Source organism: Hyla sarda, chromosome 3 (genome assembly GCF_029499605.1).
Source record: "Hyla sarda isolate aHylSar1 chromosome 3, aHylSar1.hap1, whole genome shotgun sequence".
NCBI classification, from domain to species: Eukaryota; Metazoa; Chordata; class Amphibia; order Anura; family Hylidae; genus Hyla; species Hyla sarda.
The window spans coordinates 199312632-199333837 of record NC_079191.1 but is presented as its reverse complement, the minus strand read 5'-3'; the positions used below and the strand labels follow the sequence as shown (position 1 = coordinate 199333837).

General features: G+C 41.0%; 1 protein-coding gene across 6 annotated transcripts in view; it reads right to left on the bottom strand.

Moving 5' to 3' along the window:
- Window positions 1-21206, bottom strand: part of COL19A1 (collagen type XIX alpha 1 chain) — a 1011804-nt gene that overhangs the window by 78288 nt on the left and 912310 nt on the right. For all 6 annotated transcript variants that reach the window (XM_056565831.1, XM_056565835.1, XM_056565834.1 and 3 more), the window contains exons 46-47: window positions 14341-14376; window positions 14182-14226 (exon numbers count right to left, since the gene is read on the bottom strand). In XM_056565831.1, the coding sequence (XP_056421806.1) occupies window positions 14182-14226; window positions 14341-14376 (81 nt within the window). The remainder of the gene's footprint in view (window positions 1-14181; window positions 14227-14340; window positions 14377-21206) is intronic.

Below are 21206 nucleotides of genomic sequence, written 5' to 3'. Positions count from 1 at the left end.
AATGGGGGTTGCCGCATTTCTATAACTATTTCTTAGCTGCTAAGGCACAAGATATCAAAAAAAAGAAAGAATAACCCCATATTAAATTATATGCTGAACTTGTTTGAAGGAAAATATGATGAGATAATAGAAGTCTTGGAAATGCACCCGGGGAGACACATAGGGAAGTCTTTGTCTTTTTTTGGGTTGTATTATAAAGTGTGGAGTAAAAATTTGTAAGGTGGTAAATTGTCTTGAGTTTACTCCAATATGGGTAAACTCAAATTTTTTGGGAATTTAATAAAGGAATAGATTCAGGGTTTTGGGTATGGTTGGGGATTGACTATATTGGGCAAATTAAAAGAAAGGGGGAGTTAATCACATTTGAAATGCTTACTAATGAATTTCACATAGACACCGGGAAAATTTCTGGTATTTACAGATAAGAGAGGCTTTTAGGAACACATCTAATAAGGATACACTTTCTATTACTTCACATCATTTAACCTCCTTTGTAGCTGCTTGGAAAGGTGAATTAAATAATTAAGAAGGATATATAGAGGTCTAATTAAAGAATCAAGTACTGCAGTCCAAGAAACAGTTAAAAAGAAATGGGCAAAAGTAAATGTGAGATTTGAGGAGCAAGAGTGGGACAATGTTTGGGCTGGTGCCAAGAATTGCTCCAGAAATAAAAAGATTTTACATTTTTAAGACTAAAAACCATACACCAATTGTATTATTCCCCGGTGTCTATGTGGAAATTGAAATGTAGAAGTGATCATAGTTGTCCAAAATGTGGACAAAGTAGAGCAGACTTTGTCCATCTTGTATGGACATGTCCGAAGGAGGCTGATTTTTGGGGGCACATCAGGGAACTCCTTGAAAGTAAATTTAATTATAAGGGTGCATAGGATATAAATTCTGTAATGCTCGGGTGTGGGCATGCTGAAAAAATTTACACCAAAACTGACTCGGCTTGGCTAAATATCTTATTGCTTGTACATGGTTTGTGTTAAGGGCACCTAACATCAGCGAGTGGAAAGAGTTAGTTAATAAAATAAAAAAAAGTTTGAAAAGGTGAGAATAGGAGGTTCCAAGAAAAGAAGGAAAGAATTCAAGACCAATTGGGGATTGTGGTAGGAAACTGTTTTATGTGTATTTTTTTTTCTTTCTTTTTTCCACGCAGGCATATATGGGTGGGGGTGGGACAATAAAAGGGGATAATTTTGTATGTAAATTATACTGTTGATTGATTTTTTTTGTACTGTTATTTATAATAAAAAGAATTATAAATAAAAAAACATGAAGTATAAGATATGTCTTTAACATCAGAACCTGCACAGGAAATATCCCACTACTTCTGCACCATTGGTGTATTCCCCCAGCAGTTACTGACATTTCCACTTCAGAAGCATTGTATATAAAAACCCAATCTTTTACATTTTTTACATAAAAAGAACTCACCATCTTTTTAAAGTGATTTCCCACTGGAACATAGAAGAAAAATCATATCACAGAAATACAATATTTGCTTAATGTCTTATCTATGGATTAATGTGACCGTTAGGGTCTATTCACACGGTAGTATTTCCACTTGTGGAATTCCCCCTCAAATAAAAGCCCATAGACTTCTATGGGATTCCGCACTCCCATTCACACTTCTGAATTTCCGCAAGCGAACTCCTTGAAAGTAAATTAAATTCTAAGGGTGCATGGGATATAAATTCTGTGGTGCTCGGGTGTGACTTAGAGATGGGCATGCTGAAAGAAAAGCTCCTTGTACACGGGTATATGAACACCTAAATGTTTTGGGGATGCAGCCGTTGTACTTGTTTTACAGCAAAGTTAACCTGCCTTCTGCTTTGCTACCAGCACAGCTAGCTTTCCATGGCTGTAGATAACATAAGGAAACCTTCATTGCTGAATTTATGACATAAAAGTGACTGTTTTCTGTTCCTAAAGCCATTAATTATCGGTGCAGCAATTGCAATGTTTTTTATTCCACTTGGAAGGCATTTAAATGGCACATGGGCCTTTGGTTTGAGACTCTTTGTGGTGTTTTATGTCCTGCACAGAACATTGTGCTCTTACCCTGGTGATCTATAGTTTATTCTGTATTTATGGAACGTTGCATTCAGCCAACAACTTTGTTATTGCCGAGCTCAGTAAAAAAAAAAAACTGTTTCAAACTTCTATATTTTGTTGGAATATACTTATCTATAAATGGTCCAACAGCATGAATACAGTCAACATGTAGACTAGTGAAAATAGCAGCACACTAAACTGGATTACAGCTTGTGTGCACCAGTATACAGTAATGCTGTATAATGTAACAGTCAAACGTTAACCTCTTAATGCCTTTTTACTGTGGTCATTAAGGGTACTTATTTCAGTGGGGCTCGAATAAGGCAACGTGGTTTTCTGTGCAGCCATCTTGAACACTCAGCTGTCAGTCTGACAGATTGGCTCCTGCTCTGACTGCCAGGAGTGGAGAAACCTCTTCTCCTGGTAGATTAACCCTTACATGCCGCAGTAAAATAGTGACAGCTACATGTAAGGATTTTTGTGTGTGCCGTTCAACCCATAGGGATTTCTCTGGAAGCTTGAGGCCTTGTGCCATGTGTGTCTCAGCCATGCCTGCAGTAAATGCACACCCAGCATTAGGTTAAGTTCAATATTCTGCTTTTCTGCTCAATTTCTGTGCAGAAAAGCAGAATGTGGATTTTTGGCAGATTCATGGAATTTGCACGTAACATGATATTCCACTCAAATTCAGAGTCCCATTAACTTAAATGTGGAATTTCCACAGCAGAATGTCCGCTGTGGAAATGGGACAGCGGAATCCCATTGCACATGTGCTGTAAATTTTGCAGAATTTCCGAGTGGAATATTCACACGGATTTCCGCTTGTAAATTCTGCAGTGTGATGCTGAAAGGAAGAACTGTACACTGTACACACTGTATACACTGTACACTGCACTAAAGTGCTACAGCTGTAATCTGCTGATTGTTTCTCAAAATCTCCTTGTGGAAATTTTTTTTTTAAATAAAATGTCAATAAAAATAAACATAATGAAAAAAAAAATCCCCCACCTCGCAAAAAAATATAAAAAATTATTTTGTTTCTTTTTTTACATAAAAAATACATATATTTGGTAAATGTAAACACAGTAAATGCTGCAACAAAAATAAAAACAAAAGCCAGGATTGCTGTAGTTTGTTAATTCACCTTCCAAATTTTTTTTTTTTAAAGTTATATGTGTTCCAAAATGGTTCCAATAAGAACTACACTTTTAACGTGGGGACAAAAAATGATGTGGTAAAACTTATTATTAACAGCATTATTATTTTTAATTATTCATCAAATAAAAATGATCCCAAAAAAAAAAGCTGTTACGATTACTTTATAAGGGACAGTGCAAAATCACAATGCAAAAAAAGAAATGACAGAATACATTTTTTTTTTACCATTTCCCCTGGAAAAAAAAGAATAAATAAAAAAATAAGCAATAACATACATGAACTCCACAAAAAACAAGCCCTTATATTGCAATACTGGCAAAAAAAAAAAAAAAAAGAATAATAAAATTAAGGTACAACTCTTGAGAGGCAATGATGGGAAAATAACAAAAAAATGCTTGGACATTCAGACCAAGAATACATTACAGGGAAGGGTTAAACAGACATATCCAGATGTTATTTATATGGTTTTTTACATGTGATAAATACCAAGGGTGTGTATATCATGGACAATGTGCACAGTAAACTATGCATCGGGCTAGAAAAATTACCACTAATATTGTCCTTTATGTATATACAAGACAAAGTCTGCTCAATCTGATACACTTTGTATATGGACGGGTAATGGCTAAGAAAACTGCTTCATGAAGACGAGTGGTGCTCTGACTAATCCATATATATATATATATATATATATATATATATATATATATATGTTAATATGATACAAAGAAGAATAATGCAGTCGGCATCTTCGTAGTTTCTTCTTTGTTGAAAATACTCACATGTATACATCATGTATACGATGGGGAGGGAAATACAAGGAGGGTACAGCTAGGCGGCCATCTAGCTGTACCCCCGTGTATGTCCCTCCCTATTGTATACATGTGAGTATTTTCAATAAAGAAGAAACTACGATGATAATTGGGTGAGTCGCCGACTGAATTATTCTTCTTTGCATCACATTTATTTTCCTTTATGTATATACACCTGTGAGTTTGTTCATTTAAGGTTAAACACAGAAACATAAACAATAAATTTCAATATTTATATAATTGACATACAATGCATGACATGAAACATGTTAAGGTATTAAAGATTTCTTATGGTGTTTTGAGTGTAAAAATACTTGAATAGTGCAAGCAAATAATTAATTTGCATAAAAATCTCAGAAATCACCTATAAAATATGCTTTAAAATCCTAAAAAGGATATGTAAAGCAAAAACATGCATAAAAAGGCTCTAAAAAAAGTAATTTAAAAAGCTTGAAATTTGAAGTTGATTTTGGTTCCATACAATAAATACAATGAAACCTATTTGAGATGACAGCCCACAATTCATAATGTGGTCTTCTCAAAGAAGGGGTAAGTGGAACTCCACTTAAAACCTGAAAATTCACGTGGAACAGCAGTTAAACAGTTTACTCCCTCTTGACAACCCTTTATACCCTATTGGAAAATTTGAGTCCAAAGAACATTGTTTTGGTCGGGTAAGGAGTGTGCCGGAATTCTATCCTTGAAACAATATGGTAAGAAGTTTTATTTGATAAAATGGATCCATACTCCTTCCTGGCTAACAATGTGTGCCTCCTTCTTAGCCCAAGCTGGGCCCACAGCTATAGAAAGCCATGTGTCCAGCTCAGGAACAGGAGTGTAGAACCTACACTAAGAAGGAGCAACAGATTTCACACAGCTAAATCCATAGCAATACAATACATTTGCTGCAAATTTTTTACATGTGAACTTACTCAATGACTTTCCACAGATGAGTGCACATGCAGTTTGGTGTCCATATTGCAGATGAAAGTGTGGTAGCCCTTGGGGGGTATAGTGTAGTTGGGGTGTTGCTTCAGAATGTAAGGGGTTAATTTAACCCCTGTCACTCGTGACGCCAGGGTGAGGGTTAATACGCTGAGGTAAATCTTCAGCCTATCGCCACCCTTCCCAGGAACGATAGGTGCGTGCTTAAATGAATGAAGGTCCACAATGGAGATGAACTTGAACTTGCATAAACTTTACTGAAGTACTTGCGGTACATCCAATTAACAGCAACAGTCTTAGTAATACAGTCTCTATATAGCACGGCAGTGATTGACAGATGCTGAGGACCATTGACTTATCCAAAGAGTTATTAGATTTAGGATTTTTGCAGAGATCCGTCCGGATTTAGGGGAATATTTAGGTCCGGTGATCTTGCTGAGGTAATAGGGATTGAAGTAACTCACAGTTTTTAGAGATGACCGTTGCCGCAAGGCTTAGGCCTGGTTACTGCTGATGACAGCTGCGCAGATCCGTCCTCATCAGCAGCCCATGAGGAAAGAGAGAGCTTGTAATAGCCGCCGCTCCCTTATATGGGCAGGGCCGTTTTGGATTGGTCCGTGTCAGCTGTCACTCACCGTTACAAGGCATGGTGGGTGAACACGTCACGGGGACCTCCAAAGGTCCTTAAGCAAAACTATAGAGTTTCTACCTGATCACGTGACCCGCAGGTCCTGCTAAACTCCGTACAGGTAAATAACCATATATATACAGTTTCTATACCTATAGCTATACAAATATCACATAGAACCACTATATATCTACTGACTAAGTGAGAGGTGACAAGGGGAAGACTAGACAAGAGGGACCCCGACGTCCTAGGGACTCTGGCTATGGGGACCTCTACACAGGTAACGTATAGGATACGGTACCGGAACACCACAAAAGTTTTGGATTGACTGGTGGTCTGATGACCTGAACTAGTGTATAGAATATAGGAAAACATGTTTTGAGGGTAATATGACCCTCTTTGTTAGGTCTATATTCGCCAGGTTAGACATGGACCTGACATGGACCTCCGTTTTACCCTTGAAATGCATTGTCTTACAAGCAACATCAATGAATCGCTTATTATTTACTCAAACTGTCCGGCATTTCTATCTATTGCTGTGGCAGCGCCATGTCAAGTATCCTCTTCTTGCTCTAGCTAATGATTCTGTCTAAGGCCACATTCACACAACGGAAATTCTTTCACTGACTAACATGGTATACAATGAATGCTTCACTGCTCAGTACATACAAGAGCATAGACTTATCATTCACAGAAGTCCAAGCTTCTATATTTATTCGCCAGAAATAAATTGGAAAAAAAAATCAGGGCCAAACCAAATCCTCACCCCCACCCCCTAGATATTGATGTGGCCCCATTGCCTATACACTACAACTCTTCGACCTGCAAAGATATTGATGGGAGCCTACTGTATGGGCACTAGGACTTCATCAATATCCAGGGTGTGGTATGATACACTGCCTCCCCAACCCCTCCTGATTCCCCATCTTCTGATCCCCACCCTCCCCCCTAAAACTTCCCTCCTTGATGAGTGGCAGGAGCAAAAGCAACGATGATTGGGGAAAGCCTCCCTCTTCCTGGTGGGCGGTGGGTAGCAGTGTCTGTGAAGTAGGTATCAGAGCACCTACAGAGGCTGCTTGCCTGCTCCATCAATGGGACCACATGCAGAAGAGCATGAGGACAGGGGAAAGAGCATCCCTCTCTTCTCTCTTCCCACTGCTTTCCTCCCATCATGGCCTGTAAATAACTGTGCTGATTTGTACCCCGAACCAAGCATCCCCCAGGAACTTTGGGAACTGTTCGTTGGTAAAACTGGTGTCCTCGACCAAGTGCCACTTTCACCAACACCCTCCCCCCCCCCCCTGCTGCAAGCCCTGTTTTTTCCATAAAGGGGGGGGGGGGGAGTGTAAAAAAAATAAAAATTTCAGTAGCTAGTTGCTTCCTACTAGGTGCTGCCCTACGCACTTGACATTAATATAGTTATTTTGAATGTGATAAGCTATTCTCTGTCTCCTGTTCTTCGAAAAATGACACTATATAGTACATCTCTGGGAACATTCTGCACACCTGATAAAATTTGTCACAGGTTAAGAATGTGAACAAATAAATAAAAACTAAATACAATAAATACTAAATCAAAATAAATGGCTACAATCAATTTAATCCTGACAAGCCCTCATTCTTCATAACTATATTCTACAAGCCATCCAAAGCATTTTGAGGGGCATTAAGAAATAGATACAGTACCTGGTGCAGTTATCTCATCCCCTGGAAGTTTGATGGGTATGACGAGGCAAAAAGTATTTATTAAGGAAAGCAGTGTGTACAAAGGCGAGCAGAACCACAGCCACCGGGGATGCACAAACACTGCTAATTACACATGCATCAGTGTGCTCAATGTCATGAATTAATGAGTCATGAATTGGATCCCAGGGAGTCACTAAGCTTTCTAATTTGGAGCATCCATCTCCACCAGCTTCATTGTCAATAATGAAAGAAATCAGACAACTCAAACAAGACTTCTATGGAAAAATAGAGCACAACAAAAATAAAACTTGAAAAGCTCTCTCTAAAATGACACTAATTAAATAAAGCATTTTCATATTCATTCCCATTCGTAGCTCCAGACAAGCGGTCATCTAATGAGACCACTTTTCCTGGAATTGAACATACAAATTATTCACAGCAGGCCTGCGTATCGGCAGCATGATTCTGTTCTATTTGCTGAAATTTACCGTACTATAAATTTTGCATGAATTTATCTAGAATCAACAGTCAAATAAACATTTCATTTGAAATCATATGAGAAAAGAGCATGATAGAAATAGAATAAAGCACATTACATGGAAGGAGGAGGCCATTAGCAATTCTGACTAATATATCCTATTATATTGTGCTTTGAGTAATATGGTACAGAAATCCTTACATGCTTGTGCTAGATCAGACACTTGGGCCTTAGTTACTATTATTATCTTGGTTTTATTTTTTTCTAAATTAAATTACCAAACCCCATCTGTATTTCAGCATCAGATGGAGTTTGAAAGCCATAGGCATTTTTTAACTACTAGGTATGGAGGGGCTGTGAAAACCTCCTGGTTATTGTTATTATTATGATGATTAAGAAAACATTATGCATTGATTCAGATGCCATCAGTTACACACACAGAAAAAAAGATATTAAAGGGGTGCTCCACTGGAAAACATTTTTTTCAATCAAGTGGTGCCAGAAAGTTAAACGGATTAGTGAATTACTTCTATTAAAAAATCTTAATTCTTCCAGTACTTATCAGCTGCTGTATGATCCACAGGAAGTTCTTTTTGAATTTCCTTTCTGCCTGACCACAGTGCTCTCTGCTGACACCTCTGTGCATTTTAGGAACAGTCCAAAGTAGGAGCAAATCCCCATAGAAAACCTATCCCGCTCTGGACAGTTCCAAAAATGGACAGAGGTGTCAGCAATAGTGATGAGTGGCATAGGCCATATTCGAATTCCCTATATTTTGTGAATATGGATGAATATTCGTCCTATATTCGCAAATTTTGCATGTTCATTAACTTTTTTCCCATGCAAAATTCGTAATGAAATTCGCTAAATGCGCATGCGCAATTATATCTTTCAACTAACTACCTTCCTATTGGTTGCTAGGGATGTTGCTAACCTCTGACAACTATATTTGTATCCTTCTCATTGGGCCACAAGCTAAAAGAAGGGAGGGATCAGTGTCCTCTGGAAGTGACGATATTTGCGAATTTACGCATATTTGCCTTCATTCGAAGCAGGGAGGGATGATCACTTTTTATTTACACAGTACACATCATTGGGATGTGTACTGTGAAAAAAAAAGAATATTTTGCTATATTCTAAATATTCACGAAATCACTAAGTGCCGATATTCGCGATAAAAATTTGCCATTCGAATATTCACGCTCAACACTTGTCAGCAGAGAGCACTGTGGTCAGACAGAAAGGAAATTCAAAAAGAAAAGAACTTCCCGTGGATCATAGCAGCTGATAAGTACTGGAAGGTTTAAGATTTTTTAATTGAAGTCATTTACAAATCTGTTTAACTTTTTGGCACCAGTTGATTTAAAAAATAAATAAATAATGTTTTCCAGTGGAGTACCTCTTAAACCTCTATATGTATGTCTTTTCTGAAAGTAGACATGTTGCACATTGTCAAAATACCACTCTGCACACAGGAACCATTATGCAATTTTGTGGTGAAATGTAATTTTCCGTAAAAAAAATGTGTAGAAATTTACATTTGTGGCGAAAAATGCAACCCAAACAGAAAGTTATAAAGTATCTGACATAGAGAAAGTAGCAGATAGGATATATGAGAATGTCCATGGCTACTGAAGTGTCTCCCTCCCAGGGAGTATGAGGAACGGGGTTAACTGGGAAATAGTTAATAGGGAAATCCAATCACTTGTTTGTTATATTTGTTGAATTGTGCTGATTATTTGTTTTATATATATGTTTTATGGAGGTTGTTACAGGTTTTTATATCCCTTTTTACTTGTGACCACTATAAAGGTAAAGACTAATACTTAAATCCTACAGCTACTACTAAGACCTGAGCTACTCAGTTTCCTTTTAACCACTTAGTTAAAGGTAAACTGATAGCAGCAACACCTACACTAACCTAAATATACAAGGTTATAGTGCAGGTGATGCTGTTTAATATGCATTTTACTTGAAAAAATCTGTTGCGCCGTTCCAGAGAAATATGTATTTATCTAAATATGCTAATATAATTTTTTGAGCAATGGAGGCAGACTCCAAGCTTCTGAGCAATGCTTCTCCCTTCTGGAAACCACCTCTATTGCACAGAAAATGAAATTTGCATATGAGGAAGAATACATATTGGTCAGGAACATCTGAACAGGTTTTTTCTTCAGGTAAAGTGCGTTTTAAAGGATATCTGTCATCATTTTCAGCTGCAATAACCTGTCAGTACAGATAGATCATGCAGGTGATACAGATTTTAAACAACAACAAAAAACGTGGTCCCACGTGGTTGGAGGTGCTCAACCCCAAATGCGGTTGTGCATTTATACTGGGGGAGCAGATCCTGCCCTTGTAGTCCGTTGCTAAGGGTGATCCCCAGCATAAAAATGCATACAATGGAGGATGCCTGCAGTGGACTACAAGTGCCACAATAGAATGCTACACCACATTGACCGTGTGGATGTGTAACAATTAGAATACAATACAGGAATTAAGGTGCACTACTTAGCTAGATGTATACAATGGCATTGGCTATCCCTCAACACTAATGTTAAAATTGAGACATTCGCCAGTATATCCTTATATGAAGGACATACCAGAGCCTGCACACCAACGCCAAGGTTTCTCAAATGGCACGGGACCTAATGCTAAACCTACCTGTGTGTGATAAGCAAAACAGGGGCGCATTACATATGGAGTTTACACACCATACAAGTATAAATTTTAAACAACAACAAAAAACGTGGTCTCAAATGGCTGGAGGTGCTCAACCCCAAATGCGGCTGTGCATTTATACTGGGGGAGCAGATCCTGCCCTTGAAGTCCGTTGCTAGGGGCGATCCCCAGCATAAAAAAGCATACAATGGAGGATGCCTGGGAGAAGGCTATGAGTCGGCCTAATTCTGCCTTAAAGGACAAGTCTCACAGTAAAAAAATGTTCAGCTTTTAGTGCAGAAGGTAAAGTTATATAGGTTTGTAAATCACTTCCATTGCCAATGCTGCTTAGAAACAAGCTTTTTCTGCATTCTTCTGTCTGACAGGAAATTCAGCTGTTCCAGGTTTTCATGACTTTCGACCCCCTATTCAGGCTGTTATCAGCAGCATCCTGGGGGCCGTGACGTGACAAATACCCAGAAAACCCCTGTGCTGCAGAGAGCTCCTTGTGCTCGGCCTTAGCCCCTCCCATCTGATGAATATTCACACTATCCTCCCTCTGTTCTGCAGTGATTGGCTGAGCAGCACTGCCTATATGCCGGCTGATTCAGATCATAGCAGCCCCAGCAAACAGGCTGATTCTCTCCCCTCTCCTTGCTAATGTTTATACACTGAGAACGGAGGAGAGGGGGGAGGGGAGGGAGCTGCCAGTGTAGAGCTGTCACACTGAGCACTGGGGAGAGAGGAGTGCAGGGCAGAGAAGGGGGGAGGTGATTGTGCCACTGTAAAGCTGTTTCACTGAGAGGAGGAGGGGGAGGGAGTGATTTTACAGTGTAAAACTGCAGCTTCAACTCCAGGGTCCCTCTCTCTGAGCACTGAGATTAGTTTGTTTCCTCGTGGCCACCCTGCTGTATAGGGCTATGATTGGAGCTCAGTGTTATGTGGGAGTGAGCTAGCAGCGCTGTGGGAGTGACTAACATAAGTTATGGGTGGTAACAAGCTCTCTGCTCAGGAAGCTGAGAGCAGGAAATGTGAGCAGTGCATGCAGGGAAATGTAGTCTTTGAGATCACCGGCATAGCCACCATAACCAGGAAGTAACTGGAATTTATGAGCTGAATAGCCGGTGAATGGGGGCTTGAAAAAAAAAATCACAAACATGTCAGAGAGGTGGTAGGTGAATATACTATGGAATGGCTAGGTATTTTTTTTTTCTTTGCTGCATGGGATATCTTCTTTAATTGCCCACTGGCCCCTGTTTTGCTTATCACGCACAGGTAGGTTTAGCATTAGGTCCCGTGCCATTTGAGAAACCTTGGCTCTGGTATATCCTTCATATAAGGATATACTGGCGAATGTCTCAATTTTAACATCAGTGTTGAGGGTTAGCCAATGTCATTGTATACATCTACCACAGTAGTGCACCTAAATTCCTGTATTGTATTCCAATTGTTACACATCCACACTGTCTATCTGGTGTAGGATTCTATTGTGGCACTTGTAGTCCGCTGCAGGCATCCTCCATTGTATGCATTTTTATGCTGGGGATTGCCCCTAGCAATGGACTACAAGGGCAGGATCTGCTCCCCCAGTATAAATGCACAACCACATTTGGGGTTGAGCACCTCCAGCCATTTGAGACCACGTTTTTTGTTGTTGTTTAAAATTTATACTTGGAGGTGTGTAAACTCCATATGTAATGCGCCTTGAACATATTCCAGGCAGCATTAAGGTAGCACCTGTGAGGCCATGCGCCTATATTAGCCAACTTAGGTGGGGCTTGCAGTCTGTCTCTCTCCTTCCATTGTATGTGTGCTTAGCCACCCTGGAGGGTACCTGGGAGAAAGCTATGAGTTGGCCTAATACTGTCATAATTGCTCGCTGGCCCCTGTTTTGCTTATCACGCACAGGTAGGTTTAGCATTAGGTCCCGTGCCATTTGAGAAACCTTGGTGTGCCGGCTCTGGTATGTCCTTCATATAAGGATATACTGGCGAATGTCTCAATTTTAACATCAGTGTGAGGGCTAGCCAATGCCATTGTATACATCTAACACATTAGTGCACCTAAATTCCTATATTGTAGGTGATACAGATGACAAGAATACTTACCTGGTTCCATTCCGTGCTCTGGTTCTTCTACAATCCTCCACTGTTTCTTTTGTTCCGGGGGCAACTTAGAGCTTGGGCAGAGCCTTGTGATATCACCGCTGCTGTTCTCTGCTAGCTCCCACTTCTAGCAAACAGAAGCGGTGATGTCACAAAGCTCCGTCCATGCTCCAAGTCAGGCCCAGAACAGAAGATACAGAGGAAGATTGCAGAAGAACCAGAGCACGGAACGGAACCAGGTAAGTATCATTGTCATCTGTGTCACCTATACTACTTGTCTTTACCAACAGGTTAGTGAAGGTAAAACTGATGACAGATTTCTTTTAAACAGCATCCCCTGCACTTTTACCCTGTATATGATGCTTTCAGTTTCCCTTTAACTGATAAAATTCTGGATGCATGCAGCCACCACTAGGTGGAGCTTGAGAAACTGCTGCCTAAACACTTTTTTATTGAGTTCAGTGAGAGCTGTAAGACATTTAAAGGTAGAATGCTTATTCATAGACAGAATGCTTATCCTTGCTGTAGGAAGTCAGAACTGTTTAATCTAGACTTTTGGCAAGGAACACAAAGTATTTTCAATATAAAAAAAAAATCGGGCTCTAAATGTTTCTAAAATATATTATGGAATGAATAAGCACATATAATAAATGGGTAAATTATGCTGGGGACAGAATTTAACTCTACAACTATTAAAGGGGTACTCCACCCCTCCTATTGAAAGAGGATAATATGTCTGATCACAGGGGTCCAGACGCAGGGAACCCCTGTGATCTCTGATGCAGCACCGTGTGTCATCTGCTGCAGGAAGCGAACTTCGCCACGATCGCTACGCCCCCCTCCAATAGACTTGCATTGAGGGGACTGGCCATGATGTCATGATGGGGTGGGGCCGTGACGTCACGATACTCGGTCCCTGTATCAACCGTCATCAGGCACAGAGCGAAGTTCGCTCCGTGCAGCATATTACAAAGGGTGCTGCAGGAGAGATTGCAGGGGTGGGACCCCCGCGGTCAGACATCTTATCCTATCCTTTGCATAGGGGAGAAGATGTCTAGGGGTGGAGTACCTGTTTAACTTATTTATGCACAACTGCCATATATGTATGGTGGCTGGGCAGCCAGTGGGTTTGGGCTCAAGAGCTGCTATCAACAGCTGGTAACAACCAGTAATGACCAACATTGGAGAGAACTCTGATGCCGGTCATTTAACTGTTTAAATGCCACAATCACTATTGATCATGCATTTAAACAGTTCTCTGCTGCATCCCTGGTGGACTAGCAGACAAGTTGATACCGTTTACTATGGCAGGCCTCTTCTAGGCATTGATGCCTGCCTTGACTGCTTTACAGATACAGACTGACTTAGGCAGTACCAGTAGATAGCCGATCCAATATGCAGGGGATTTGCAGTCCTCTGACAAGACACAAAAACAACCTAAGAATTTATTGCCCCCCCCCCCTTGGCCTTTGTAATAGTTTTTTAGCAACTCTGTGTAAATTTTTTAAGGCAACATTTTCCCCATGTGAAAAATAAGTAATACGTAAAGACCACTAAATCTACTATGTGTAAGGTATCAATAATTTCATTAGATTTCTGTTGGCTGTCGGTATTGATGCAGATGTTATCCTTTTAAAAACTTACACGTTCTCCTTTTGGACCTCTGTCACCTGGTCGTCCTGGGGCTCCCTGAAGAAAAGAGAATTTGGAGAAAAAAATAAAAAATAAAATGAAAATTGCAACAGAAATGTTATTGTTTGTTCACTGAAGTTATTACAAGCAATGAAATTAAACATGACTCACCGGTGAACCTGGTAATCCATCATTTCCGTTTCTTCCCTAGAAATGATATATGGAATTTTAGTGGTTGAATTGCATTGCATAGCCGCACATGAGTTTTAGATCATCAGTTCTCCTTCCTCATCAAGCTATGAAAAAGCGCGCACTGTGTACCCAGTAAGGGTGATTATAGGGACTATTCATCAAAGTCTGCAAGCTGCAAAACTGATAGAAATCTTGTTCAGCAAACAAAATTTATCAAGAATTGTATTTTTTCCATGGAAATGATTCAGCAAATGCTATTTAGTAAACATAGAACTAAGTTGCGAAAATAACAGAAACTTAATTTTACATAAAAATAGTTTAAAATTAGACAATGCTGTATTATACTACAACCAGTAGTGATTCCTTTAATAATAACATACTTTAGTATAATATTTACTGGAATGTATTCAAACAATGGCAAAACTTTATATTAAATATATATTGCGATTTATAATTATTAAGAGGAAATCTGGTTATGTTTAGTGCCAAAACCCCCAGTTACCAAACACAAAACCTTAACAATTATATGTGACATATTTTGATACAATTAATTACTTTTAAAATACTCGGTCTGATTATACGAGAGTATTTTCTAACAATGCTATAAAATTCCACTTTTCAAACTGCAAAGTAAAAACACTTTTAGAATCTGACCTAAGCTGCTAAGACAGATCAGCTTGGAAGTGCGAAATATCTATTGATTTTAGCATTAAAATGGCCATCTCTACGTGCGAGTATTAGGTATTTGGTAAATTAGGGCTTTCTGATGTAGTGTATTTATTTCTGCAAATATGTGTGAGAGAGTTTTGCCCTGAAAGTCAATATTTTAGATGGTACATGAACCTTTATATATTCATAAAATATTTGACACCACTACTGCTTTTCATTCAAAATGTAACTCACCTTTCAACTATCAAGAATGTTGTGAGACAAATATATTATTCACTGAATTTACAGGTAAGAAAAAAGTATCTAAACCCACTGGAATCAATAAAAATGTATTCTGCTTGTTCTATAACTCGCAGTTGTTATAGACAAACACAATCTAACTAAATGAATAACTCACAAACTGTTTTACTGTTTCTGTCCTTTATAGAACACATTATGCAAACATCCACAATGCAGGAAAAAAAATAGTTCTCAAAGACTAATTTGCATAAGGCTTTTTAATAAAGGAGATGAGATTGAATGTTTAGGTTTCACAGGCACATTAAATATAGGCACACAGGGGGAGATTTATCATTCAATATAGATGTTATTTTCCTGTGATGTCATAGCCCTATATAATCGCCAGCCATCTTGCGGCCGGTCACATCAGCGTTCTTTTACAGAGAGAAAGGGACAGACAGCAGTGTGTGTTGCACATAAAAGCATTTTTACAACTGCAATTCACCTCCCAGTCACATCAGCTTTCTAATGCAGAGAGGGACAGAGAGCAGTGTGTTGCACAGAAAAGCATTTTTACAGCAGCGATTCACCTCAAGCCCAAATCCAGCCTAAAAGCACTGATAGGGAAGGGAGTGATATTGAGAGAGAAAGTACAATTTTGGGTGTAGTATAAAGCGACTGTGTGCTGTAGTACTGGTGTGCACAACAACTGAAAAGCTAATAGTAGCCAGCCAGTTGGGGGGAGCAGAGCACTAAAGCGCATTTTCTTCTATTAAGTGTAACCTGTGCATACATCTAAGTGGTGTACCATTTTGTTCTTGTTAAAGTATTAAGGACCTACATACTGTGAAAGGCCAGTCAAAAGTACACACCTGCTGGTGTTGTAGAAAAATACTGTTTTAAGCATACTGGAGCTCATTGTCCTCCCCTCATAAGTGCATACCACATACGTACATCTAATTGGTGTACCATTGTGTCCCTGTTAAAGTCTTAAGGGCCTAGATACTGTGAAAGGCCAGCCAAAAGTACACACCTGCTGGTGTTGTAGACAAATACTGTTTTAAGCATATTGGAGCGCATTTGTCCTCCCCTCATAAGTGCATACCACATACAAACATACATCTAACTGGTGTACCATTTTGTTCCTGTTAAAGTTTTAAGGGCCTAGATACTGTAAAAGGCCAGGCAAAAGTACAAACCTGCTGGTCTTGTAGACAAATATTGTTTTAAACGTAGTGGAGCGTATTGTACTCCCCTCATATACACAGCAAGTATGTAAGGCACAGAAGTGCCAGGACGTGAACAGAGGCCTAAATTCATGAGGCAGAGGTCGCAGCAGACTAGGGGCGACTGGACGCAGGAGTCACAGCGAGAGGTCTGAGTTCCTGGTATCAGCTTGCGGTTGTGTCTCAACCAGCAATCCATCTGCCGTGATCGATTGGTTAACATGGTCATCCACTTCCTCACAAGTGACATATGACACCCCCAGTCAACAGTCGGTGAGAACCTCAGACACAACCCTCAGTTGGCATGGCCCGGGAACAGTCCCTGTCCTCCCATTGCCTCTGTCCTATGCTGTTCCCTCCCCCACAGAAGTATTTTATGCTGTGGGTTCAGCTCCACTATTTAGTGAGGACGATCTACTAGAGGAGAGTCAGCAGGTACTGCCCAGCCAAGAAGTGGAGGAGACATCCGCCGCAAGAGTGATGAGGAGAGTGGCGTGAGAGGTGGTGTTGCAAGCGTTCATGCTCCTGAAGCAGACACTGTTGAGGAACCTGAGGAGGACATCAGTGACACGCAGACACAACTCGATGATGATGAAGACGATCGCAATTGGGAGCCGGGTGCAGAAAGGGCTTCATCATCATCATGAGAAGAGGATTGCAGGTTGCCCATGAGGCAGCAGCTGAGCCAACAAGGTGGTAGCATGGTTTTCAGTCAGCATGGTGGCAGAAGTGGAAAGTCTGAAGCTAAATGTACCCGGGATAGACCACCTGCCTCCCTTTTCAAGTGGTGGACCCTTTCAGAGAACTGATGGCTTGTGCTGAGCTGAGGTGGAGAGTGCAAAGCTGTCATTTCTTTACGAAGAAGGCAGTACCAGCCCTGCACAATTTTGTGGAAGAGAAGGTGGGGCAGTCCTTGAGCCTGTCAGTGTATACCATAGTGCACGGCAGCGCCGACATCTGGAGCTGTAACTACGGTCAGGGACAATACATGTCCTTTACGGCCCTCTGGGTGAATGTGGTTCCTGCACAGCCATAACAGCAACTTGGACAGGTCACACCGCTTCCGCCTCCACACTGTCAGGCCATTGGTCCTGTGACAGTGTGTGACTCTGCCTCCTCATCCTCCACCGTGTCCTCAGCCTCCACTGTATGGATAAGTCTCAGTGCCCCTCCAGTATACCATGTGTGCAGGGCACGGCGGTGTCACACCGTTCTTCACATGGTTTGCCTTGGCTGATCAGGGCACTGGAGACTTGGCGCCTACTTCTCATGGCCACATGAGCCCTGTGGGGGCTGAACTGGAAGAGGAGGAGGAGGGGGAGGGGCACAGTGGAGCACAGTTTACGTTTCATGAGATGGGCGATTTTCCGGTCATCTGACAGGAGAGGAGGAGCAGAAGCAGCCAGAGGAACTAGAGGGTCAAGAGGAAGGTGAGACAAAGGGCCCAGACACACCTGGGCAGTATGCAGTGGAGATGGAGGAAGGCAGTTTCTCTGAGTCGCTTGCACAAATGGCACTATGCATGCTTACTTGCTTGCGTAGTGACCGCCTAATTGTCACCATTCGGCAGCAGGATCACTTCTGGCTCTCCACCTTATTGGACCCTCGCTATTGGCACAAAATGGAGGCCTTTTTTTACTCCCACTTAGAGAGAGGACAAACTGACCTACTACAGAGACATCCTACTTAGTCGGTAGGCCAATGCCTATCTGCACCATCATCCATCCTCTTGCAGGTCTTGGGGGCCCTCTGCGCTCACCTTCCACTGTCATGGCTGAGGGGAGGGGTGGCAGGAGCAGTACCAGCTCCAGCAGCAGCCGCCTGAGTCTACAGTCGCTGATGAGTAGTTCTCTTCACTTGCATAGTGAAGCAACTCATCAGCACCAGGTAGACCTAGAGCAGTACCTGAACCAGCAGGTGGTGGCATACCTTGACATGACCATGCCAACACACCTTGAAGATCCGCTGGACTTCTGGGCAGCCAAACTTGATTTGTGGCTGCAGCGAGCAGAGTTTGCCCTGGTAAAGCTGTCCTACCCAGCCAGTAGTGTGCCATCAGAGGAGCTGTTTACTGCGGCGGGGACCATAGTAACCCCAAGGAGAACTCATTTGTCCATGAAAAATGTGGAGAGACTGACCTTTGTGACGATGAATCAGGCATGGATCAGCAAGGATTTCCACCCACCAATGCCTACTGCATCAGAGTAGATTGACCATGGTGCCACACCAACACTTCACAAATATGTTTCAACAGTAAGGTATTGAAAGAAAGGCGACAGTCACATGGAGGAAGCATCTTTATTCACACAAAGGTGACATCAGACGGGTAACAGGCGGGGGAGCGGGGTGAAGGAGGGGTAGCTGGGACAAGTTGTTTCGTGCTCCCTGCGCACTTCCTCTAGCCGGACTTCACAAATATAGATAGTGCAAAACATATTTAAGGTACTGCTCCCCAGTTACAGACAATCCTCCGCATCATACCACAAGTAAGTATTGAGGATATGCATTAGCTAAAACTTTACTTTTCTTAAAATAAAATATATGCACACAAAATTTTCTTTTTAAATCAAACAAAAGGAAAGGTGTGCAAAAAACACCATGTACCACCTACACCACCGAGTATTCTCGTGATGCAAAGACCTCTAATAGGTGGAAGGGAACAACGTATGGTCCATTGTAACCGGTGGGGGTAAAATTTTCCCCTGTAAGGCCCTACTCTCCCATTATTAATTCCCTTCTTGGCAAGTCTTACTCGCCCTAAAAAGGGCGTCCTCACACAGGAACCTCTCCCTATTTCCACCTACAAACACTGCCATTTCACAGGGTTTTTAAGTGGAAATAGGGAGAGTTTCCTGTGTGGGGCTTCCCTTTTTAGGGCGAGTAACACTTGCCAAGAAGGGAATTAATAATGCAAGAATAGGGCCTTACAGGGGAAGTTTTTACCCCCACCGGTTACAATGAACCATACGTTGGTCCCTTCCATCTTTTAGAGGTCTTTGCATCACATCCATACTTGGTGGTGTAGGTGGCACAACGTGTTTTTTGTGCACCTTTCCTTTTGTTTGAAATAAAAAAAATGTGTGTACATATATTTTATCCTAAGAATATTATTAAAAGATAAGTTTTACATAATGCATATCCTCAATACTTACTTGTGCACACTAACACTTTTACAAAAAAGACCGTTTTCTTCTGCCTACCTGCCTCAGCTACTATTCTGATCCTGCCACCCGCCTGATGCCACACATTTGATGCTAAGTTCTCCTTTTTTCACCCACCTTTATCACCGGGTACTGACTTTGCCACCCACTGCCCCACTATGTCACTGGATCACTTTCAGGACTCTTGATGCTGCTGATGTCACCTCCAGGCTGTCTCATACTGCCACCATATGTTCTCCTCATGCTGATGCCAGCTCCAGGCTGTCTCATTCTGCCACCATATGTTCTCCTTATGCTGCTGCTACCTCCAGGCTGTCTCCTTCTGCAACTATATGGTCTCCTAATGCTGCCGCCAACTCCAGGCTGTGTTATTCAGGCACTATATGGTCTCCCCATGCTGCCGCCAACTCCAGGCTGTGTCATTCAGCAACTATATGGTCTGCTCTTGCTTCCGCCAACTCCAAGCTGTGTCATTCAGCCAATATGTGATCTCCTTATGCTGTCGCCAACTCCAGGCTGTGTCATTCAGCCACTATATGGTCTCCTCATGCTGCCGCCACCTCCACACTGTGTCATTCAGGCACTATATGGTTTCCTCATGCTGCCGCCAACTCCAGGCTGTGTCATTCAGCCACTATATGGTCTCCTCATGCTTCCCCCACCTCCAGGCTGTATCACTGTACTGCCATGTGGTCTCCTCATGCTGCTGGCACATTAAATAAAACTTTTTAGGTTCATCTATTTGAAATCTTCAATTTAACCCCTTCAAATTTTTTGTTTTTGCATTTTTGCTTTTTCTTCCTTCCTTTCTAAAAATCATAACGCTTTAAATTTTGCACCTACAGACCCATATAAGGGCTTTTTTTTGCATCAAAAATTGTACTTCCCAATGACATCACTTATTTTATAATATAACCTGTGGCGAAACAAAAAAATATATTTGTCAGGTGAAATAAAAAAAAACGCCATTTTTTATCTTTTGGGGGCTCCTATTTCTACGCAGTGCAATATTTGGTAAAAAAGGACACCAATTCTTTATTCTGTAGGTCCATATTGTTACAAGGTTACTCAATTTATGTAGGTTTTATTTTAATACTTTATAAAAATTATAAACTACATGCACCAAAATTAGTATGTTTAAAATTGGCATATTTTGACCCCTAGAATTTTTTTATTTTTCCTAGTATAGGGCAGTATGAGGGCTCATTTTTTGCACCATCATCTGTAGTTTTTATAGGTACCATTTTTGCTTTGAAGGGACTTTTTGATCGCTTTTTATTAATATTGTTATGGTATATGAAGTGACCAAAAATGCACAATTTTGGACTTTGGTATTTTTTTTACGTGTATGCCATCGACCGTGTGACTTAGCTAACCTAATATATTAATAGTTCGGATATTTACACACGCACCGGTACCACATATGATTAACAAACGGGACCCACTGGGTTTAACCCGTTCTCTGCTAGTGAGAACAGTTTAAACCCGCTAAACGGGACCAATGCATACAGGATCGGGGATGCAGGGCATATGAATATGCCCTGCATCCCCAAGAGGTTAAATGTTAAAA